The 25434-nt window shown below is 40.5% G+C and overlaps 1 protein-coding gene across 1 annotated transcript in view; it reads left to right on the forward strand.

Annotated features, from left to right (window-relative positions):
- The first annotated feature begins 292 nt into the window (after positions 1–292).
- The window catches only part of LOC145414255 (cyclin-dependent kinase 9-like), a 70695-nt gene continuing 45553 nt past the window's right edge, over positions 293–25434 (forward strand). The window contains exons 1-3 of the mRNA XM_080283854.1: positions 293–396; positions 22194–22275; positions 25004–25094. Coding sequence (XP_080139980.1) covers positions 293–396; positions 22194–22275; positions 25004–25094 — 277 coding nt within the window. The remainder of the gene's footprint in view (positions 397–22193; positions 22276–25003; positions 25095–25434) is intronic.

The following is a 25434-nucleotide window of genomic DNA, read 5'->3' on the forward strand; positions in this document are numbered from 1 at the left end:
TAGTCTGTGTCTGTACACTCTGGCCCGGTCAAGAATAAAGAACCCAAGGCCCGCGCCGTATCTGAACCTAAGAAGTTGGGCGCAGAACACGTAGCATAATATATATATATATATATATATATATATGAGAGAGAGAGAGAATTTATATGAAAATTGCCAATGTGCCAGTTGAAAGCTACTTTGGCGGTTAGATTTGGCGGGCTGGGAAAATTTTATCTGGGAACACTGCTTGTGATACGGTTGGTATGCCTGATGGAAGTAAATAAACGGAACCTTTGCTGATGACAGGAAGATGATGGGCAGTCGAGAAAAAAACTATGAAGACCTTCATTTCCCGTTTTGTGATGAAGTCAGCAAATATGAAAAGCTTGACAAGATCGGTCAAGGAACGTTCGGGTAAAGTAGAACTGAATTTCATGGCGTCAAACAGTAGCTATCAAGAGGTCTTAGGCGTTGGAAAATATTGAGGGGAGGAGGACGATGGCTTTGCTCATTGAGCAATAGTGTGAGCAGATTTGTAACTGAGCCAGCCACATATGGCAAAACTCTTACTGAAGAACGTACCTGTCAGCTCAAACATATTTTCCTTGATATATTGTTAGAGGATGTTGGAAAGGTACAAAGAATAGAAGAAGTGCTGTATGCAAATTTTACCATTTAAGGTATTGCATGAAGGTATACATACTTTACATGAAGCAGTAGAAAGACCTTATCTGTTTAATTAATATTCCTCTAGGTTCTCTGTATCTTTCTTACTATTTTCAGGGTGGTAAATTATTTTTTTCATGCTGAAAAATTCCGGTAAATTTATACAAGTTGCCAACACCCCCCCCCAGGTTGTGCAGTATATTTTTCTGGCAGTTTCTAATGAGATTTGAGTGATTTTGACCTTCATTTTTGTCAGAAATGCTCCATTTTGTTTTTTCCAATCATGAACTTTTATTGAATGAGGAGGTAAAATGAAGCATAAAAAAAAAAAAAAATAGCAAAAATCACTCAAATCACATCAAAAACCACCAGAAAAATGTACTGCACAACCAGGTAACCTAACCAGACAAACTAACCTAACCTAACCGACAGAAAACGAAGGCAAAAATCACTCAAATCGCATCAAAAACCACCAGAAAAATATACTGCACAACCGGTTAATCTAACCAGACCTAAACTAACCAAACCTAACCTACCTAATTGACAGAAAACGAAGGCAAAAATCACTGAACTCGCTTAAAAAAACACCAAAAAAATATACTGCACAAGCGGTTAATATAACTAAACAGACCTAAACTAACCCAACCTAACCTAATCTAACGTGCTGCAGCGGAATACTTACCTTAGAGATACGATGGTCCGGGTTGTGCAGTATATTTTTCTGGTGGTTTTTGAGGCACTTTGAGTGATTTTTGCCTTCGTTTTCTGAGGAGAATGCTTTATTTCACCTCATCCAGGGAAAGTTCATGATTGGAAAAGAGGCAAAATGAAGGTCAAAATCACTCAAGTGTCATCAAAAACTACCAGAAAAAATACACCATGTTTTCTCAATAACTCAAAGGCTTCCTCCAGTTCCGAGTGGAAACGCTTAATAACATGTGAATAATCAATATTACACCCGATGCTCAGATTATGTCCAACCTCATCGGAAGCCAGAGCAAGAAGGATTTGAATTTTCCACCCAGAAAATATCAAAGACCGCTCTTCAACTTGATTGGTACAATAAAATCACATGACATAAAGGATGCCAATGAGTGGGTGAAACAGACCTAGCAGACGCATGCGCAGTCGACGGAGGGATAAAGACACATATGAACGCACACATTTTTTTACACGGACTGTCTGAGTCAACATCCAATGTATGGTTTTTTGGGAAATTTTAATTAAATTCATTATCTCTGTATATATCGATTTCCGAATGGGGTTATGGGGGTTCATTAGCATTCTTATGTAATATACTATGTGTTTATGGTGTTAATATCCTTGAACTGCATATTGGCAACTTGTAAAATAATACCAAAATTCCCCACTTATCATCACGTTCCTTAAGCTGTATCTACAATTGTGTGTCTTACTCAAAGGTGGTTTTCGTTTTCCAACTTCCCAAGTGGATGCTGGGGTAGGCTAGGTTGTTGGGTTAGGTTAGATTAAATTATTAGGTATAGTTAAGCTATGTTAGGTATAGTTAAACACTTAGGTCAGGACAATCCCTTGACTCCCTTCTGCCATAAACACTGACAAGTCAAAGGAGTTGACACAGCGGAACTTAGCTGAAAGCAATGGGGAACCAGATTTCAGATGAAAAGTTTATTTACCACCCCAGAAATCATCAGAAAAATATAACAGACTATCAGGAAGAAGCAGAACTGATTTGGTAAGGTGTTTCTTTAAAATTGTCGTTTCAGCCCCTAACAGAATTAGGCCTACGAGTTTTTGATCCATTTTTTCTGTATTTTAGACAATTCTAAGACACTTTTCTTCTATGACATTTTTGCCGCAAATTATTTTTATTTTACTCTTCAAGATAACCTAACCTAACCTAACCTTCAGGAGTAAAATAAAAATATTGGTCAGTTTTCGGAAAACTACATTTCTCTACAGGGCTCTTGTTTGGCAAGCCACAGCTCGCAAATGTGATTATTTTTCCCTTTGGCGAACAGATTTTACATGCAAGTTGCCTTTTGGCGAGGAGAAAATACATCCACTTGAAAACCCAGTAAACTACAAAATAAGTACCGGGTAAATCTCGCTTAAGTAAACAAAAAGCACATTGTGATCGATTATTAAGTCTTTTCTCGTCACCATTGTGAATGTTTAAAACCTCATCATATGATTCTAATCATCACAATGTGTAAATAAATAAATAAATTTATTTCTCGTAAAATATTTTGGCTTGTAATCAGTCTGGCTACTAAAAATTTATATGGCTCGTAAATCTGAAACTTTAGGAGCCAAATGGCTCACAGAAATCGGCAGTTAGCAAGAGCCCTGCTCCATTTCAAAATCAAAAATATTTTTTCTGGTCAGTTTTAGTGATATATGAATGAATTTGGCCTTCATTTTCATAGCAAATTACTCATTTTGGAGATAGGCCAACCCAGGTGTATCACCAAAATGAGTGGTTTCTGACAAAAATGAAGGTCAGATTCATTCAGATCACACTAAAGTTGACCAGAAACAATATTTTTGGTTTCTAAATTGAAGACATGGGTTGAACTGTATACCCTAACTAGGGAGGGGGGGCTTTGCTCCCAGACCCCCCCATGTTGTTAACCTAACCAAACCAAACTCAACCTAACCTAACCTTACCTTAAATGTTGTCAGAGGAGAATGAGGTGGAAGGGTTTACCTTAATCCTCTAAACCCACATGCCTTCCGCTTCTTTGAATTTGTGTAACTCTAAAAGTCTTTCAGTACCACTGAGGGAGGTCCTGTCTATAATGTAGGTCAATTCCACACTTCTTACACTTCGGGGAGGAAGGCAGAACACTGTGACTACAAAGGAAATTCACACTTTCCTGATTATTCTTAAAACAAACAAGCATGCCCGCTAAAAGTGGAAGCCATCGTGGATGTATGAAATTTGAAAATCTCCTATCTATCTATCTATCTATCTATTGCCAGACGCCTCAATCCCGTTTGGGGTGGCCACAAACAAATCGCCTCCAAGTCGCCCTGTCCCCCGCCATTTCACTGCCCTGCTCCCAACTCACACCCCCTAATGCTATCAATAATCTGATCGGTCCACTTTTTGGCTCATTTTTATTTCATTGGCCATGACGTCTGAGCATGCACTGTACTGGGATGAGGTCGCACCTGGGAGGTGCCGTGACAGCTAGAAAGAACGATGCAAACGTTTCAAACTGAGGGGAGATCCAAGGTAATATTATATAGGATTTATATGTTAAATATACATTTCTGAAACAAATGTATAGTGAAATAGATTCAGAATAACATGGTCTGCAACGTGATCGTGTCAGATTTCCTGGATTGAGAAATGGTGTTTTCCGAAAATTGACAAATAAATTTGCAACGAAAGTGTCATAGAAGAAAAGTGTCTTAGAATTTTCTAAAATACTGACGAAATGGATCAAAAACTCGTAATTCTGTTAGGGGTTGAAACGATAACAAAACCTTTGTTTCTACTACTTCAAAAGCATACATTTACCTTACATGAATAGGTAACTTTTTTTTTTTTTTTTTTTTTTTTAAGTAGAAACTCAGATTTAGACACAATTTGATACTGTAAAACTGCAAAATTTAAGCCACTGAAACTTAGATAGACCTTATGAGCAATGGAGAAAAATAAGTTGGTGCTAAGAGAGTGATCAGTGACAACACAATTTTTTTGTGTGTGTTTTATATTCTTGTCTGACTCCTTCTTTTGAGCATGAAAACAAACCAAACAAAATTATACCATTTCCACTGCTGCACTGCCCTTCCAGTTTATTACCAAATGATTAACAACAACATAATTAAATAGTCATGTTGTGGCAATTAAAAAAAAAAAATATTAAAGAACAGTGGTAGCAAAGAGGAATACTTGGCTGCCAGGCGTAGGGGTAGAAGAGAGGTATACAGGACGAAGTCTGAATCACAGAGACTTTTACTTGATGACCTAAAGCATGTGGGAATGAAGAATATGACATTGAAGATGGCAGATCAGGTGAAGAAGGATAATTGGGATATTATAGGTGGGCAGTGTGTGAAGAATGATGAAGGAAGGGTAGTGGTGAACAGTGGGGATATTAATGATGCATGGAGAGAACATTATAGCATGTTGTTGAATGAGGAGTTTGACTGGGACAGGGAAGGTTTGGAGCCAGCAGAGCCAGTGTTTAACCATGGCCTATGATTGATGCTGCTACTGAGAGTGAGGCAATAGGCATTATGCAGGTGGGGAAGGCAGCAGGTGTGTCTGGGTTAACTGGTGAAATGTTGAAGGCCTTAGGAGATACAGGGGTGAGGTTTGTCACTTACCTGATAAATATGATTATATATGAATATGTTGTCCCAGATGAATGGCTGAGGAATGTACCGGGTAATTGTTAATGTTTACAAGGGGAAGGGTGATGCCCTGGAAAGAGGAAATTATAGAGGTATAAAGCTTTTAGATCAGATAAAAAAGGCAGTGGAGAGAGTTCTAGAAGGTATGATTAGAGAGTGAATATTGGTGAGATGCAGTTTGGGTTTATGCCAGGCAGGGGAACCACTGATGATGCCATATGATGTTCATTGTACAACAGCTTCAGGAAAAATATACAGGAAAGAAAAGGGAACTGTACATTGTTTTTGTTGATACGGTGAAGGCCTGTAACTAAGTCCATAGAGAGGTGGTGAAGTGGGTAATGAGAAAACTTGGAATGGAGGAGTAGCTGGTTAGGGTGGTTACGGGTAAGATTGAAGTGATGGGTTTTCCGTGAATGTTGGTGTGCAAGGGGGTCAGTTTTGAGTCCCTTGTTGTTTATCATGGTACTTTACTTGAAGCCCTCTCATGTGACTCCAGAAATGGACCCTATTGGGAGATGTATGCTGATGATTTGGTGTTGATTGCAGAGAATGAAAGGGAGGCGGAGGAAAGATGTAGGAAGTGGAGAGATGATATGGGGCACAAGCACTTAACAGTAAATGCAGATAAAACAAAAGTGATGGTATCTAGGGTTGGTGGCAGTACCTTACTAAAAAAAAGGGAGAGTGACCATGTGGAGTTTGCCACAAGGGCATGGGAAGTCATTCCATCTTGCAGTGTTTGTGGTAACTGGTTGCATAAGAGATGTAGTGGTATTAGAGGTAGACTGCAAGGTAATGCTGATTTTATATGTGCGGTGTGTCGGGGAGAGCAGTTGGAGATGGTCAGGCATGAAAGGATTGAACTTGCTGGTGAGTCTCTTGAGTGTGTGGAAGAGTTTTGTTATTTGGGGGACATGTTATGTGCTGGAGGTGGGGCTGGAGCTGGCTCTGTGGCTAGGGTGAGAAGTGGTTGGAAGAAGTTCAGGGAGCTCTTGCCTCTCCTGACATTGAGAGGGCTCTCCCTACATGCTAAGGGATGTTTGTATGCAGCATGTGTTAGGAGTGTAATGCTGTGTGGTAATGAGACCTGGGCAGTAAAGGAAGAGGATATTCGAAGGCTCAGATATACAGAAATGACAACGATTAGGTGGATGTGCAGTGCGTCCCTGAGTGCAAGGCCTTGGGGAGTTGGGTTTACGATGGAAGAGTTGAGAGGTAGGATGGGACTGGAGTGTATTGGTGTTGTGATAAGACAGGGCTCTTGCAAACTGCCGATGGTTGTGTGCCATTTGGCTCCTAAGGTTTCAGATTTATGAGCCAAATAAATTTCTGGTAGCCAAGCTGACTATGAGCTGAAATATTTTACGAGCAATAAATATATTTATTTATTTACACATTGTGATGATTAGAATCATATAATGAGGTTTTAAATATTCACAGTGGCGACAAGGAAAGACTTAATAATCAATCACAACGTGCTTTTTTGTTCATTTAAGTGAGATTTACTTATTCTGTAGTTTACAGTACTGGGTTTTGAAGTGGATGTATTTTCTCCTCACGAAAAGGCGACTTGCATGTAAAATTTGTTCGCCAAAGTGAGAAAATACTCACATTTGCAAGCTGTGGCTTGCCAAACAAGAGCCCTGGAAGGAGAGGTGGTTTGGGCATGTGGAGAGGATGGGGAATGATAATTGGGTGCAGAAAGTGAGAAGCTTTGATATTGGAGGTGGGGTTTCGAGGGGTAGACCAAAAAAGACGTTCGACGAGGTCAAGTGTGACCTCAGGGTTAATTTAGGGACCAGACAGGGGGGCTGCCATAGATCGAGCAGCATGGAGAGCCGCCATTAGGTGGCCAAGGTCGACGCATGCAAGCAAGTTGGAACATTAAAAAACAAAACGAAACTAAATGATTAAAGGTCAAATGAGTCTGTCAGCTAGGTCATACAGCCACCTCCCAGCTTCCCCTTTTGTCAGTTTCCAATCACTGATGCGCATGGTTGTATCTCTGCCTTGTACCTTTTAGTTATCATGCATTATTATTATTTTGGCTCTTGTGACCAGGCATAATTATGTTCAGTGAAATATAGTCTAGGTTATTCACGTATTTTTATATATTTTTATTATAATTTCTTTAAAGCAGTCATTAACCACCAGGTTAGGGTGATTGATCCTTGTTTGTGCCCAATTATGTATCAGTACATTTTGTTGTAAGAGAACAAATGCATTGAATGCACATAACTAGTATCTGCACAACTGTTCACTTGATATCATTATTAGCTACCCAAATTTTTAACCCATGGATTGGGCAATTATATACCTTTTTTTTTTTTTTTTTTTTTTTTTTTTAACCCCGTGGTGCACAAATAATGAAGATTTTTTTTTTTTTTTTTAGCTTTTGTTTATTATAAACTTGAAGATAAACATCCAGGGAATCATCTGGAAAAAAAAAAAAAACTCTGTCTTTGCATAGGACCATGCATAAATTTACGTAGGAGAGTAGTGAAAAAAAAAAAATGGTTTTTGTTTATTATAAACTTGGAGATAAACATCCAGGGCATCATCTGGTTAAAAAAAAAAAAAAAAAAAAAAAAAAACTCTCCGTCTTTGCATAGTGCCATGTGTAAGTTTGGGTAGGGGTGGAGTAGTTAGTGGTGATGCACGGCCAGCATAGCCTGAGCTGTGGCTCACAATCCATGGGTTAGTGATGTGCGGTACACTACTCACATGTTGTTTTGGAGGGGATTAGGTCAGGACTGAATCTTAATTCTAATAAAAAAGATACATAGAATGCACATGGGTGGTACCTGCACAATCATTCACTCAGTGTCTTTATTCCAGTAATTTTTAATGTTACTGTATACAGTAATCCCTCAATTATCTGGATGACCATTACCTGGACAATCCATTAACCACACTGATCTGGCTGTTCAAAACTATTATTCGAACGATTGTCCATAATATCTGGACAAAATGATTGCATCCTGGACAAAATGATTGCATCCAGGTGGAAATTATGGTCACTGCAGGGTATGGCCCTGCAGTGGTGATTGCTTGTCTGTGGTTGATGGGCCTGCTTGACCATGGTAATTGCTTATCTTTGGTTTATAGGTCTGCTTGACCAGATAGAGTACCGGTAGTGTTAAACAACAGGAACAAGTGTTGTACGATGTATTGTAGTGGCTTTTTACTCTGGCTTTCAAAGTTACGGTACGGTATGTATTATACGGGGCTCAGGGGGAAGTCCATTATCTGGACGGAGTCATTGCCCGGAGATGCCTTTGGAACTATTATGTCGGATAATTGAGGGGTTACTGTATAATGTGTGAAATGTGATGCTGTACACTCAATCCTCGTAAACCGCGTGTTTATAAACCACGGATTCGTAAGCTGCGGCAAAGTGGCTGTCAGACTGCCGGCACCCTTAAACCGCTGTTGTCACGAAAATCGCGGATCTAGGCACCGAAGTGGGCCTTTTCCTAGGAGAATCGTAAACCGCGGCATTCAATTTGATAACCGCGACCCAACAACCATCATCATCAAGCATCAGTCATCTCTGAGGCAGACTTTGAGGGCTTCCTGAGGGAGGCTGAGGAGCTGGAGAAGGGAGAACATCATGAGGGAGCACCCCCACCTCATGCTGAGAGGTTCTAAGTTCTTCCCAACACCACCCCACTTCATTCACTTAAGCAATATCGTCATAGGATTAAGGTGAGATCCCTTAACATTGCTTATTTCTATTAAATACGTGCACTGAATATTCCTAAATTTGTATGTTTGTGTTTGATGGTGCTTAGATAGGTGTAGGTAGGGTGCTTTGGGGGGTGGTTGGCCAAAGTCCAGACCCTAATTAATTATCCATATAAGAGTATTTATAAACTGCGGATTTTGTAAACCGTGGCGGTGGTCCAGACCCAAATTGCCGCGGTTTACGAGGATTGAGTGTATTTCATGTGTTTTTTTGAGAGGACTGAGCATCACCCCTTGCATCCTTGACCCACTTGAGACTGCTTCTGTGGCCATGTGAACAATTGACGCCATACGTGACAGTAATGATGCAACTCATGATATATTTTTTTAATTAACTTTCTATCTATCAGCCCTGAAAGTCTATAATTTATCCTACCAGCATAATTTATCTTACCAGCCACTAGCGAGTACTTGAAAAATTTTACCAGCCAAGAAAAGTTTTTACTAGCCAGAGGAAAATTAACAAATAATTAGTCAACTTGCAAGTTATTTATTGTAGCCCAGGTTGAAAATAAATAATTGATTTGCTTGTATGTAAACATAAATATGGAATTTGTATACGGTGCTTACCAAGTATACAAATGAATTCTGCATTTATTGAATTATGATAATAGGACATAATGTAGCAAAATAAAAGGGTTATCGTACTTGAAAATAATTAAAATATGACAGTAGAGTTCAGATTTGTAACATAAGAGAAATTATTACCGGTATCCTTTTTGACAGGAAAACTCGTAAATTTTACAGCTCTTCTTCATCAATATCCAGTTTATCTGGCCACTCTTTGTATTTAAGCTTCCTTGATCTAGTTGAAGATGCTCTCCACTTGATAGCAGCATTTTGAGGGTCGAAGTCTTTTAGGGCAGGTTGATCTGCTGAAATTCTATTGAGCTCTAGTGTTTCTGTTGCCAGTGAGCTGCGCACATCCAACTTCACACAATTTTGTGCTGAAAATACTCTCTCACACTGTGCAACACTTATTGGCAGTACCAGCAGAATATGCACAAGGTGCAGCAGGTCTTTGAAATCCTCCTTGTAGGGTCTTTTTGCCAGCATGGTTGTCCAGAGGCCAGTGTAGCTCTTATCTTGTAATTCTCTTGCCACAAGTGTTTTTAGATTGTTCCACTGAATTAAAACTTCTTCAACTCCACATTTGTTTTTGATCAGTAGTGGACTGAACCTGTGGAGCAAAGTTGCTATCTCTGCCTCTCCATAATTTACCAAGGCATTGTCATTCTCAGGCCAGGCATCATGATTGAAAACTTTGAAACTGGCAACTGTTTTGGACAGTCCTACTACATTGTCAGGGTGTTCCAAGAGTGCACTCATTCTGCTCTTTAATCCATTGACTTTGAGAGTGATAGATGATTGAATGGCTTCTGCTGTAGTTGTAGGTAGACTGCCTATGCTTGAGGAATTAATTCAAGTCACTTGGGACATCAGTTATAGCTACAACCTGATATGTAAAGTCATTCCTCAACCCTAGAAAGAAGTTTTTGAAGGTATCCACCATTCACTGGCTGGTTGATGATATTTGTCAATCTGTTATGATGCCAAGTGGTTTTTAACCCGTTAACAGCGCATGGCGTTTTTTTGAAGGTGTCCTTGGTGTGCAGACATAGGGGTAAAAATGAAATTTCCAAAAGGCCAAATTTTGTCTTAGGAATTGAGAGAACACATGCCAAAGTATATAGTAACGAAATATTAGCTCAGTATTGACCTTGGTAAAGCCATGGATGAACACCGAAGTGTCTGATTCCCTATTGGAATGTATGGTTTTCATTTTCTTTTTCTTTTTCGGTTTCAGTTTCAGTTTTGAAGGCTCAGACATGCTTGCATAGGTCGGCCTTGGGCACCATGGCACAAACTCAACCCTAAATTCAGAAAATCATAATATTCCTCTACTTGATTTTGATTCCACTCAAATACCTCCTTTCATGATTCTTACCAGACACGTACAAGCCGTATTACAGAATCTATCAGCAGACAAAGCCACTGGTCCAGATGAAATACCTTCAATAGTACTTAAAAATTGCTGCTCAGTGTTGGCTCCTGTATTAGCAAAATTTTTCCACTTATGCATCCGTACCTCAATTTTTCCAGCCCCTTGGAAAGAAGCAAATATCCATTCTGTTCCTAAAAAGGGGGCAACTTCTGATCCATCAAGCTATAGACCAATTGCACTAACTTCCGTTCTCGGTAAAGTTTTTGAGACACTAATTAGTCAAGCATCTAGAAATCAATAAATTGATCAATGATCGGCAGTATGGATTTAGACAGGTACGTTCAACTGTAGATATTCTTTGCCTTTTTACCCATCAGATTAACAAAACGATATACCAACATGGTGAAACACACACAGTAGCACTTGATATTTCAAAAGCATTTGACAGAGTATGGCACCAGACCTTATTGTCAAATATGTCACACTATGGCCTTGCATCACTGGTTCCTCTAATATCTTCTTACCTTCATAGTAGAAAAATACAGGTCATGGTAGATGGAATTTATTCTCAGTTTCATTCCATAAATGCTAGCGTACCTCAGGGATCAGTTTTGGCGCCAACCATCTTTCTCATACATATAAATGACCTGTCACGCACAACCCAATACACTCTTATGCTGATGACTCGACCCTTCATAGTTCTTTCACATTTAGTACTTCCTTTACGCAATTTGATATAAATTCCCAAATAAACACAGCAAATGGTACCTACTTCTTCCTTAGCCTTTATCATTCTTTTACAGTGCCTGCCCTCCTCTCTTCCTATTTCTCCCATCTTTTCTGTCACTTCCTATTGCTTTTCTTTCCTTTACAGGTGGCTTTACATCGAGTGACAAGCCAAATGGTTTCATGTAAGCCAAGAAACCATTTACAACGTTGGGTGGTAACCATATAACCAGACCATACGTGCTCCCTACGTGTCAACAAGTGGGTTGGTGGAGGGTTAGTGCCCCTCCCCATAAAACAAATAACTCAAAGTCAAGTGACCACCCCTTATGGTATTATGGCATCTGGAGAGGATGGAGGGTGAAAGACTGACGAAGAGAGTGTATGTGAGTGAGGTGGAGGGGGAAAGAGGGAGGGGGAGGCCAAGGATGAGATGGAGGGATGAGGTGGAGAGGTATATGAGAGAGGGGGGTGTGAGTTGGGAGCAGGGGAGTGAAATGGCGGGGGACAGGGCGACTCGGAGGCGATTTGTTTGTGGCCACCCCAAACGGGACTGAGGCGTCTGGCAATAGATAGATAGAGATAGAATTTCTTTGAACCAGGGCCTTTCTAAATTCAATCAATGGGGACAAAAAAATCTTGTCTCATTTAATGCACAGAAAACTAAATACAGTACATTAATTTCTCCAATAGAAAGAATCCCTCAGACTCTCACATAATTTTAAATGATGACAGTATTCCCATATCCACTACAATTGATATCCTAGGTGTTACTCTAAACCCCAACCTAAGCTGGACAGCTTATGTTAAATACCTTGCTAAAAATGCTTCTAAAAAACTGGGACTTATGTACAGAGTTCATGAGTTCTTCACTGACGAGCAGATGGCCACAATATACAAAAGTCATGTGCATTCTCAGATCGAATACTGTTCACCACTGTGGAGTGGATGTGGAGCAGTTGCTTTGAGGCAGTTGGACAAAATTCAAAATAAAGCCATTAGATTAATCAATAATCCTGCAATAACGCAGGACCTTCCATTGTTATCAGTACGTAGAGATGTTGCTTCTTTAGTACTATTTTATCGATATTTTTACTGTAAGTGCTCTAACGAACTGGCTTCAATTGTGCCTTCCCTTCACATTTTCTCCCAAAATACTCGGGCAGCTGGGAGCGCCCATGAACTCACACTCTCTCCCCCACAATGCAGAACCTCTGCTTATCAAAATTCATTTATCATCAGAACTACTACTCTCTGGAATTCATTTCCTGGGAGTTGCTTCCCACATACATTTAATCCTCTCAATTTTAAATCCAATTGTTATAAGTATTTTATGAATGGAGGATGCCTTTAGGCACATGGATTTATTTTTTTTCCTTTGTTTTTCCTTCCTCCATTCATTAAAAAAAAAAAAAAAAAAACTCATCTGCACAGCCAGGGCTGTATTGAGCAGTCGCACTCGGAACAGCCCAGGCTGTATAGAGCAGTTAACGGATTAATAGAGTTGCCAGATTATTAATAATGATTTTTTAAATATTTTTATCATGATGTTTCTTAATATGAAGTAATGGTTAAAGAAACAAGTTTTATTGAAATTTAAGATATACAGCTTCAACTCGCCACTGGCGAGTGAGAAATAATAATTACCCGCCATGTAATTTATTTACTTGCCATGGCGAGTAATATACTCGCAACTTTCAGGCCTGTCTAACTATTGCTAAATGCCTTAATCCTGCAAGGGGTGGCAACAAACAAATCACCTCCATGTCACCCTGTCCCCTGCCATTTCACTGCCTCGTTCCAGCTAACACTTCACTCTCTCATATACCTCTCCACTCCATCCCTCAGTCTCATCATCAGCCTCCTCTTCCCTCTCCCCCCCTTCACCTCACTCACATACACTCTCTTCATTAGTCTCTTGCTCTCCATCCTCTCCACATGGTCAGACCACCTCAATGTATTTCTCTTAACATTTTCTATCACATCCACATCTACACCACAATACTCCTTCACTTCCTCATTTGTCAGTCTGTCACTCCCTGTAATTCCACATGCTCCTCTCAAATAACTCATTTTCACGACTCTCACTTTTGACTTTTGTCCTACCAACAAGGTCCAAGCTTCATTTCATACATTAGAGTTAGTATCATGACACTGCAAGCCAATCATCACCCTCTCAGAGCTGCCATTTGATGGAAATTCATTTGCTAGTCGGTAAACAAATGGACATTGATGACGTCGCCAGTAGTCTGTGGGATCACTGCTCCACAGGTTGAAAAAATTCAGACATTTTTATTTGTGAGCGAAGTCAGAAAAATTCTGACATTTTTATTCATGGGCTCTTTGGGGTACAGTATATTGTTGTGATGCAGTAACTGTCCTCCATTAGGGAATGCAAAGGAAGATTTTTTTTCACTTAGTGCCTAACTCTTAGCCAGGGTTGGCACTGATTAACCTGCGCCGTCCCGGCGACGTGAATTAATGCGGCAACATTGCAAGGTCCTTAATTTGCACAATTTTCAATTTTCGTGAGTGATTTCGCGAGTGATTTTTGGCATGTATACATGGGACACCTTCCTCTATTCCTCTACAAGATGCCAAGCAGGAACAATGCCTTACACCGCATAATCTGTCCCCCCCCCCCTGCACGCCATTGTCTTGGCAATTCACCTGTTACCAGTGACCTGACCAATAAAGACATTCAGGGCCAGAGTGATTCCCCAATCGATGACAATGTGGAGGACAAAGTTTACATAGCATTAGAGGAAGAAACAGTCAGAAATGATGATCAGGTAATGTGGGAAAAAAAGGTCATGAATGGTGATGAGTTAGTGAGTGAAACAATGCTTATAATACTTATATTACTGTTTGAAAACCAATATACAGTACTCTTGTACTACATATAAATTCATACCAAGTAAATAAATAAATACTGTTTATGAGTGGATAAAATAGTTACCCTCCCATAGAACTCGTTTTCTTTGGTGCCAGCCTGTTAGAAAACCCAGTCAGGTAAGGAAGTACTCGTACCTAAATCGCGTATTTTAAACCTCAGGTGAGCGATTTCTCTATGAATTTTCGATGTTTCTCACCAAAAGCGGATGTTTGGGCCAAAAAAACGTCGGGATGGGGCGGGTTAAATCAAATTGTTTTAATCATGTGATTAAATTGTTAATTTTTTTTGCTAGAAAATTTTTTTTTTTTTTTAAATCTAAAAGTTAACAAAAATAAAATCTGAAGGTTTATAAAAGTTGTGTATAACTTTGTGTTGGCATTCATTTGTTCAGATAATTAAGCATTAAGTTAGCAGATTTTGGAGAATGGTGCCATTAGACATTGCTACATTGTATGACAGAAAAAATATTTTTACATTTGTGTAACTAAGTTTTGAAATTATTTGTACATCTGAAATAATGAGCCATAAATCAAAAACCAAAGCCATAAGACTAAGTAGGCTATGCTTGGTCACTTAAGGCCATGTCATAATAATATCAGCTTAAGATTTTTCTGTGTGGTATTATAATCAGTTTTGGAATATGCTGTCTTGATTACCACTGGCAACTCAGCCTTCACCGGTAGTGTACAGACAGGACTTGAACAGGTACAGTATGTACCGTGTCTGGATTCTGGGCGGTGGCTTTCAGCCTGAACCATCAGTGGATAGACAGGACATGAAGTTAATAGTATTCAGTATACTGCTTTTGAAGTATTAGCTCTATACTAAACAGAAAAATCAAATTAAAAAATCAAATAAATTACATAAATAAAAAAATCATTGATTTTTTTTATTTATTTATTTATTTTTTATTTAAAAAAAAATCACCAATCCTGCTCTTAACGAATCACAGCTCACCTCACACAGCCTGTAGATTCTGAGTTTTCTCTCATAAATTACGAGTTTTTACTAAGGAGATCTATCTATCTATCTATCTATAGCCCGACGCCCTAATCCCGCAAAGGGTGGCCGCAGACAAAACGCCTCCAAGTCACTCTGTCACCCACCATTTGACTACCCTCCCCCCAACTCACCCCCCCCTCCCTCATATACCTCTTAACTCCATCCCTCCACCTCATCCTCGGTCTACCCCTCCCTCTCCCTCCCTCCACCTCACCTACATACACCCTCTTAGTCAGTCTTTCATTCTCCATCCTCTCCACATGTCCAAACCACCTCAGTGTATTTCTCCTAATCTTTTCAACCACATCCACATCTACCCCACAACGTTCCTTCACTTCTTCATTCGTCAACCTGTCCCTCCATGTCACTCCACATGCTCCTCTCAAGTAACTCATTTCCACTGCTCTCACTCTTGACTTGTTCCCCTCTTGCAAGGTCCACGCCTCGCCTAAGGAGATGCTGCTAGATATTGTCACATGCTGTGATATTTTGTCACACTTCCCTTTTGGCTGACTGTATATTACGGTACAGCACAGCAGTCAAACCTCAATATGATTGGGTTATGTCTGACGACAACTGATCTTATAGCGTTTAATCGAATAAGATGAGTTCACTGGGGATATGTTTTTCATCAAGGGTCACCCACTGTCGAAAGTTTAAAAACAAGTTTCCAACTTGCCTAAGTGGTTCCTTGACTAGTCAAAGTCATCACCATCAGTTCACCCCCTGAGGTTGGGAGACAGCTGGTACCCCCGGGCATTCACTTGGTCATCAGGAGCAGGTGATGAATGTTGGGGAGAGTGATCCAGTGAGGCAGCAGGAGAACGATGCAGTGAGGCAGTGGGAGAGTGATGCGCTGAGGCAGCAGGAAAGTGATTCAGTGAGGCAGGGGAAGAGCAAGGGGGGGTAGCCAAGCAGTGAACAGGAGGAGACAGACTAAATGGAGGCAGGTGAGGCAGGGTGGTGCATTTATGTTTGGGTGGTGAAGGGCCTCAGCCCTTTTTCCATTCTGGTGGATGACCTGGACTGGAAGTATGATGTTATAGTTGTTTGTCTCTTTTGCCCTCTTTTGGTCAAATACCTCATGGTATATACAAAGATCCTTTTTCATTGTGTAACAGATAGCATCGTTTGTGGCAGAATTGGGAGCCTTCTCTAGGATGAACAGCATGACCTGGTCCACCATATCCAGAAATTCCTAAGTGTCTTAAGATCAAGCACTCACAACAATTCTCCCTCCCTCTCCTCTTAAGATCAAGCACTCACACCAGTTCCCCCTTCCCCTCCCCCTCCTGCATGTAGGCCTGCTGCTAATTCAGTTTGATGAGGTCTTTGGTAGGAAGCTTCTCCCTGTTGCTGTTGAGCATCTCCTGGACATTCTTCTTGTCCACGTCATGGTACCCCGTCTTGGAGGACAAGTCCAAGATGTCCCTCCAGAGATCCTTCACCACATGGAACCCATGGAATGAGTGTACACGCTGAAGTCGCAACTTGCACCAAACCCTTTTCAGAGTGTGGTCTTTCACTTTTTTCCAGGGTGCTTTGATATTATCAGTTAGTTTTTTTTATGTCAAATTTCCTTCAGAAGACTGTGACTTAGTCTGTGTCCCCAGAATCACTGGCCCTCACAAGCTGCTTCATGGTGCATCGCAGGTAGTATAATATCATTTTGCATTGTTGTATCATTTATAAAGGCTACAACATGCTTGCATGCATCAGCCTTGGTCACCTAATGGCAGCTGTCCATGCTGCCTGGTCTCTGGCAACCTCCCTATTCAGGAAATGTGCCTCAGTTGTCACTATTACCTCTTGATCCATTGGCTGGAGCAAGGTGATGATGTGGTGATGTTGGGGGGCAAAAACACTGCCTCGGTGTTATCGACCCAGTCTTCCAAGCTGGATGGGTGACTAGGGGCATTATCTACCACCAGGAGAAACCAGTTGGCTAAGTTGTTCCTACTGGCATAGTCTTGGAGCATGGAGTTAGATAGCCAGTGACATAGGAGCACCACAGGGAGGTGGTGAGCCATGCCTTGGGGTTTTAATATCACACCAAGGTTCTCTTTCACATACCCAGCCAGTGCCCAAAGGTTTTCCCAGTGGTAGTGCAGTAGTGGTTTCAGTTTGATGTCGGTCTAATCATTTCCCCCAGGATGAGCATAATGCAGTTTTTCAGTCCCTTAAACCAAGACCCATGCTTCTGTTCTTCACATGTGAAGGTTTTCTTTGACATTTAAAAAAAAAAAAAAAAAAAAAAAAAAAGAGAGAGAGAGAGAGAAACTCCAGTTTCATCATCCCCAGGTTCACCCTCTTCCGATTCTGGTCCTTCACCCAGATCGTGAGTGGTCACTTGTTCTCCATAAGAGGGTCCCTGGTTGTCATCAGTCACTTTGCAGTCAGGGAGGATGCCTGTTCCCCAGCTATGAAGACAGTTTTAGACTTCTTTATAATGGAAGAGACAGTTGACTGGGGTAACTGAAGGACATTAGCAATCCTGTAGGCCCCTTGTCCGATCTTATGCTTCTTTACAAAGTCCCACTTGGCATCAGTGGAAAGGCTTTGCCTACCTTCTCAGCCTTCCCTTCAGCACATTCACTTGCACCATGCTTTCTACTGGCACCTGTACCCATGCCAGACACAGTTTGTAAGTGTTAAGGTAATTCACAAATAATTTGTTCACTTCCCCCCATAAATTGCACACAGCACTGTTAGTCATGCACTTGCACTGCTGTAATATGATAGCAGTGATGGTCCGATAGCATTGCACATAATGAGAAGGCATTGTAACACAGTGCATGCAAGGAGAGACATGGTCGCCACAGCAAGACACATGACAAAGTGGGCATGCAGCATGAGGACTTCAGGGGGGTAGTGGGAAGCAGGGAACATGTGCGGCTGACTCAGGGTTGGCTTCTGTACATGTATAAACACCAGGCAGCCATCTTGGCTCAAACACATGACTGTTGGCTTGTGTGCCACTGTATAGATGCATGGTAGCCTCCTAAGGGGGATCGCTCAGAATGTATAAACAAAGATTTGTGATTGTTAAGTGCAAATGGGGTATAACTTCTTAATGATCATATAAATGAATAATAGCAAAGCAATCAATCATATAATGAAGTTGGACTGTACGTCAGTAATTTAAGAAGTACAGTACTGTGTCATCAGTAGTCACAAAGTTTCTTGATTATAGGTACGGTATATTAATTTGGAAAGAGCAAATATCCCTACCCACTTGTTTGAAGCTCCAACTTATAATTGTCCATTGCGGTGTAGGAACTGTGGTATCATTGAACAGTACTACCGTAATCTCTGTTGTAAGACGGGAAAGAGGAGATGCCACTCATGATTTCTTTGTTTGTCACAAATAATATGCAGTATAAAGTGGGGGCACTCACCATCCACTCATTCAGTGTAGTGCTGCTCTTGGGTGCCTGCCCTTTCCTTCTGTCCTTCATTCCTCTTCTGTCTTTCTTTCCTTCATTCTTTCCTTTTCCTTCTGTCTATGGGTGACTACACTGAGTGACAGGCCAAATGGTTCCCTGTACACCAGGAAACCATTTACTACACTGGGTGGTAACCATATAACCAAGGTGCTTTAGTGGGTAATTAGGGCGCTCCATTCGGATTGAGCTAGTGCAGGTTCATATCCAAGGGGTGGTTGGGGTTTCGTGTTCATGTAGTGCCACTTAGGGATGAGTGAGGCAGGTCATTCTCATCTTAAATGTCAGGACCAGCTTGCCTAGCCCCAGACTTCTCTGCTTGCTATGGGGCAACATTGGAGTAGATGAATAAAATAAAAAAAATACTGTTATCTTACACCCATGTATCCATAGGCAGCCAAATGGTATGACAACTGCAGTTAGTTTGTCGTGATCATAAACAATGTGCTTAAATTTTTTAGGTTCGCATGGAATAGTGAGATCCAAAGCACAACTTCATGATGTCACTGGGAACATAGATTGTATGAGGAACCCTATGGTAATTGGTATAGGGCTGGTGTTGACACAGGTGGTGGGTGTGGGTTGCCATATCGCCTTATCAGTGGAAAGAATGGGTGTGAGTAGAGATCCAGCTGCCGCCTATGCCTCCCGTCTCCCCATATGCAGGACACAAAGACTGTGTCGGCAATATTCTTTCTCTATCCTGAGGGATAAAAAAGTATTATAGATGAGAGAAATTACCCACTTCAGTCAGAGGACAGTTGTTAATTTTTGATAGTAGAGAGAAGTTAACCCCTTCAGTCAGAGGATAGCTTGGTAATTTATGGTAGTAGAAAGAAGTTGACCCCTTCAGTTAGAGGACAACTTAGTAACTTATAATACAATATTAGAGAGAAGTTAACTGCTTCAGACAGAGGCTATCTTGTTAATTTAATCTGATGAGCATTTATGTTAATGTATTAGAGATAAGTTAACTCCTTGAGTCAGAGGTCATCTTGGTAATTTATTCTAATGCCCAAGATGATTGAGTCTGCTTTGGAAGAACGTCCTCAGGATGAAGGGGTTGGTATTGATTGATAAAGTGGCACTAGCTTTCATCACCATGACAGAAGTTTGTTATTACCGTACATATATATATATATATATATATATATATATATATATATTATATTATGTTACATATATATATACAGTAGAGCCTCTTTGGTACAGTGGTAGAGTGTGTGTTTTGTACACAGGTGAACCAGGGTTCACGCCCTGCCAGGGCAATAAACTTTGGGAGTGTTCATCTGGCCACGTACTGCATTGGCAGACACAAGGGGTGCTGTGGTTGAACCAGTGTCGCTTACTATAAAGTATGCTTGCACCCAGTCGGCTTGCGTGGGCCGAGTACACTTGGTTCACAGACTACACACACATCCAAAGCCACTCCAACACTACAATTACACTTACAAGCACTTCTCACCCTACATACAATCTTTACCAGACAGCCTAAGCCACGTGGTAGAGATACATTGGCTGTATCATCCCGACTTTGGTCGGGATAGGCCGGTCCTGCAGTGGTTACTCAAACGGCTGATGATGATGATGATGATGATATATACAGTGCTCGTCAGAAGTATCGAGCGCACTGCGTCCCTCCTACGAAACAAACCTTTCAGCATTGAAAAAACATATAAATAATGCATTTTATTTACCTTTAGTGCTTCATAGGGTATCCTTTATGCTTCTTCACGGACCTGAGATGTCTTGGAAGTGAAAGGGCGAGGTTCCTGAGGTGCTGGAGGGGTATTTTGTCCCAGTAGTCACGAATGGCTGCTTCCAGCTTAGGCAGAGAGCTCACGTCCTTCCCTTGGAGATTCTTCGTTACGAGGTACCAGAGGTGTTCTATCGGGTTGAGATTTGGGCTATTGCCTGGCCAGTCTTTCATTAATGATACCTCACAGTCACGAAGGCAGTTGGTGACCGATTTGGCTTTATGAGCAGGTGCACCGTCCTGCTGAAACACTCGTGCACCTGTGAGCTCGAAGGACTCAGGTAAATGATCACAAAGAAGCTCCAGATAAACGTCCTGATTCACTCTGCAGTTCTTGGGAAGCACAACAAGCTTCCCTAAACCTTTACCAGAGAAACAAGCCCATACCATGAGTGAATCAGGGTGTTTAACTGTTCTTTCCACGTAACGGGGGTCAAGCGGGTCACTATGTGCCGGTACACCCATGCTCCTCGATTACAGGTAACACTAAACGTTGCCTCATCAGACCACAACACTGACAACCATTGCTCCTCACCCCAGTTAAGGTATTTGTTAGCAAAGGCAAGCCTACGAAGTCGCTAGTAACATGTAAGAAGAGGCTTTCTCACAGGCCTGTGACTTGTGTAAGCAAGTTCATGGACTCATTGAGACACTGTGCGCACAGAAACCTCACCAAACACTTCTGGGTTGCTTTCCTTTATTTTTCTTGCACTCACTCGAGGATTAGACTCCACTGCACGTTTTAAAACATTAACAGACCTCGGGGAAGTTTTCCTGGGCCTACCAGACGGCAGTTTCTTTGTGGGAACGTCAACACTGTTTTCCACTCGAAAACGGGCGCACCACCTACTCGCTGTCGATCAAGCCACACCAACCAATTCACTAATTTCCTTCGTGGGGTGGCCTGCCTCCTTTAGAGCAATGATCTGGGATATGATTTCACTCGATAGTTCACGGTAGGTGCCATAACAAAGTGGCGAAAGCCAAAACACTGCGGGACACTAGGTAAAAAATGGCGCATAAGAGAGGGAGACGCGGCGGAGTTCCTCTCTCTTACGCAGCCCGTAGGCAACTGAGGTGGGAACTAACCAGCGCGCAGTAAGGCCTCAAGCTCCTGTGACGTCATGCTAGTGCCCCAAACATCTGGCTCAATTTTTAGTACCAAAAACGGGTGATTCTTTTTTGGCCATAAGTATTGCGCGCCCTGCCATAGGCGCTCGATACTTCTGATGAGCACTGTATATACCTATATCTATATATATATATATATATATATATATATATATATATATATATATAATGTATATATATTTATATATATATATATATATATATATATACTGTATGTACAATGTATATATATATATATATATATATATATATATATACTGTATGTATAATGTATATATATATATATATATATACTGTATGTATAATGTATATATATATATATATATATATTTTTTTTATATTTTATATATATATATATATATATATATATATATTGAATGCTACTTACTGATTTATACCTTCACTTAGAGTATATGATTTACTGACACAACCACACAATTTTTTTTTCTCTCTCTCTCTAAATTAATTGATTATTTGGCCACACTATTATTTAATGTGATCCACACACTCAAGTTTAGTGTGATGAATAAATTTTTTTTTTGTTTCCAGAGAAGTGTTCAAAGCTCGTCATAAAAAAACCAAGAAAGTGGTGGCCCTGAAAAAAGTCTTGATGGAAAATGAGAAGGAAGGTGTAAGTATTGTTCACTGACTCATTTTGTTTTATTACACAATGTTTTTAAAGACTTAATGAACATGTATTTACATGTGTCAGCATTGTGCACCTAATGATGGCTCTACCATTCCATGATCTCTGACAGTATCATAATCCCCCAACCCTGAGTTTGTTTTATAGGATTTCATCTCAGGTCTTCTAAGGGCTGCTGATATTGTTCACAAGCACTTAAGCAATAATGCACATTGAATTTGGGCCCAAATGCCAGAACGAGGCTTGAGCTGGACTTGGAACTTGATCATGGGACAGTCCCAAACATAGGTCCACAACTCACTCAAGTCAGGCTCAGGCACCTTGACTTGGCCATATGCTGAATTGAGGCTCAAGTCTGATGTTACAAAGCCAAGATCAAGTCACGGACTTGGGATATACCTTTGTTTGCAAATCAGCCAATCACAGCACCAACTTTTGACTGTTAAATTTAGTAAATAAAGCAAGATAAACACAAAGAGGTTTTGTAAAATGTTAAATAGCTGATATTTACAGTCAGTTTTCATCATTTGCTTGGATACTTTGATTGCTGAGGCTTGGTTAGATCACATCTTAGTTTCCAAATACAGTATTGTACGTGCCTTACTGTAACCTTTGTGATAATGCATACTATATTTTTGTCTTGTAAGTTACAAGATTTATACAAAAATAAGTAAATTAACATGAGTATAGCTCACTGAGTGACAAACCAAATGGTTTCTTGGACACCAGGAAACCATTTACTACGCTGGGTGGTAATCATGTATCCAAACTATGGCACCTGGCGGTTTATGGGTAATGAAGGCACTCCAATTGGATTGAGCCTGTGCAGGTTTATATTCAAGGGTGGTTGGGGTTTATTGCTCACGTAATGCCACTTGGGGATGAGCAAGGCAGGTCACTCTCATCTTGAATGTCAGGATCAACTTGCTTAGCCCCGGGCTCCTATGCTTCTCATGGGGCAACACAGGTTTAGATGATGGATGGATGGTGAAGTTGTACAGGTAATTGTTAACGGTATGGTACTTTATTATCTTCACAATACAAATTGAACTGGACATCATGACTACTGTATAATAACCTAAATGTTAATTTGCAGTTTTATAGGAAAAAATGTGTATGAAAGTTTTGTCATAGCTTAGTAGCCCACTTTGTACTGTACATCAGTACTGATGCCATGGTAATGCAAATATATCGTAAGGCATTGCCAGCAACACTTTGTAATATCATCAAACAATGGAAAATTATTTTATTAAGATATATGCAGGTGTACAAAATGCAGCCTATTGTCTCCCTGACAGCCGTACATTTTGTATAAATTTCAAATATTATTTTTGCTATTGATCTCTTATCCTCTTCCTTCTGCCTTTGGTTGACTCTACAGTGAGCGACAAGCCAAATGGTTTCCTGTACACCAGGAAAGCTTTTACTGTGCTGGGTGGTAACCATATAACCAAATTTTGGCGCCTGGTGGTTTATTGAGTAATTATTGTGCTCCAGTCAGATTGAACCAGTGAAGGTTTATATCCATGGGGTGGTTGGGGTTGATTGCTCATGTAATGCCACTCAGGGATGAGTGAGGCTGGTCACTCTCTTATTAAATGTCAGGACCAACTGCCTAGCCCCGGACTTTTACGCTCCTCATGGGGCAATGTAGGATTCGTTGATGGATGGATGGATGGATCTCTTATCCACCAGCTGTTGTTGTACTAGGGATTGTTGATGAACTATTCTTCATTTTAACAGTAAAAATACTCTGCAAAATTGTTAATAACAGGTACTCAATGCTCAAGTCCAAGTTGAGCCCACCTAGAGGTGGCTTGGACTTGAAGAGCATTGGCATGGCTTGGGAGACTCAAGCCTTGTTTCTGCATAACGGTTTGGGCCAGCGCATATCAAGTCTGACTTGAAACTGACTCAAACCCCAAGTCTGGCTCTGGCCTTTTGCATTTGGGCCATAGTGTTGTATATTATGAATATGAGTACTTAAGTCTACATAAATGTACAGTATACTGTACATTATATAACATGTAAGCAGAGGGTTTTTTAGTTGACATACCTGATATCACTCTGAATAATGTATTGCATGCAGTTGTTTTTTTATTCATCATCATCATCATCATCTAATCCAGTGTTGCCCTATGAGGAGCTTAGAAGCCCAGGGCTAGGCAAGTTGGTCCTGACATTTAAGATGAGAGTGACCAGCCTCACTCATCCCTGAGTAGCATTATGTGAGCAAGAAACCCCAACCCCAACCTGCAGCGGCTCAATCTGAAGGGAGCACTGCAATTGCCCACTAAACCACCAAGTGCCATAATTTGGTTTTATGGTTATTACCCAGTGTAGTAAATGGTTTCCTGGTGTACAAGAAACCATTTGTCTTGTCACTCAATGTACAGTCACCCATAGACAGAAGGAAAAGGAAAGAATGAAGGAAAGAAAGACAGATGAGGAAGGATGGAAAGAAGGAGGGAAGAGAGGAAAAGGCAGGCACCTTAGAACAACACTACATCATGTGAGTGGATGGTGGGCATCCCCGCCAACCATGTTCATTCACAACCTGCAATTTGACACTAGTGGCAGTGGCATGATCATTCGTTGGTGGACAGCAATGATGGTGAAAGGGTTTATTATTGTAGTTCTTACAGTAGATATATATTATTGTAGTAACGAATTTTGGATGTGCTGTCCTAATGATTTCTTCTTTTTATTACAGTTTCCTATTACCGCATTACGGGAGATAAAAATTTTGCAACAGCTGAAACATGATAATGTCGTCAAATTAAACGAAATCTGCAGAACTAAGCGTAAGTGTAAGGTTGCATTATAAAATTTTTGTTGTTCATTTACAGGTCTTGTATCATGTTTGTGTGATAATGAATATTTATAGCTACAGTGTACCAGATAATTTATAATGAATATTTTGTGTACTGTATGTCTTTGAATATTTGTGGAAAAATTAGTTAATTTGCTTAAAATTTCTGGTGGTTTTGCATTGGAATGTCATTACAGTGGTAATCTTGGGGGAGTTTAATATCAGATATACAGATGCAGACATGCTAGTTCTCCACACACAGTATAAGGACTTAACCATGTAAAAATAGAATCAACCTTCTCAAAACCTCTGTGCTGTCATTAATGTATGTA

The sequence above is a fragment of the Coenobita brevimanus genome, chromosome 98 (assembly GCF_032717465.1).
Source record: "Coenobita brevimanus isolate Jiangsu-jjx chromosome 98, ASM3271746v2, whole genome shotgun sequence".
Classification (NCBI taxonomy): domain Eukaryota; kingdom Metazoa; phylum Arthropoda; class Malacostraca; order Decapoda; family Coenobitidae; genus Coenobita; species Coenobita brevimanus.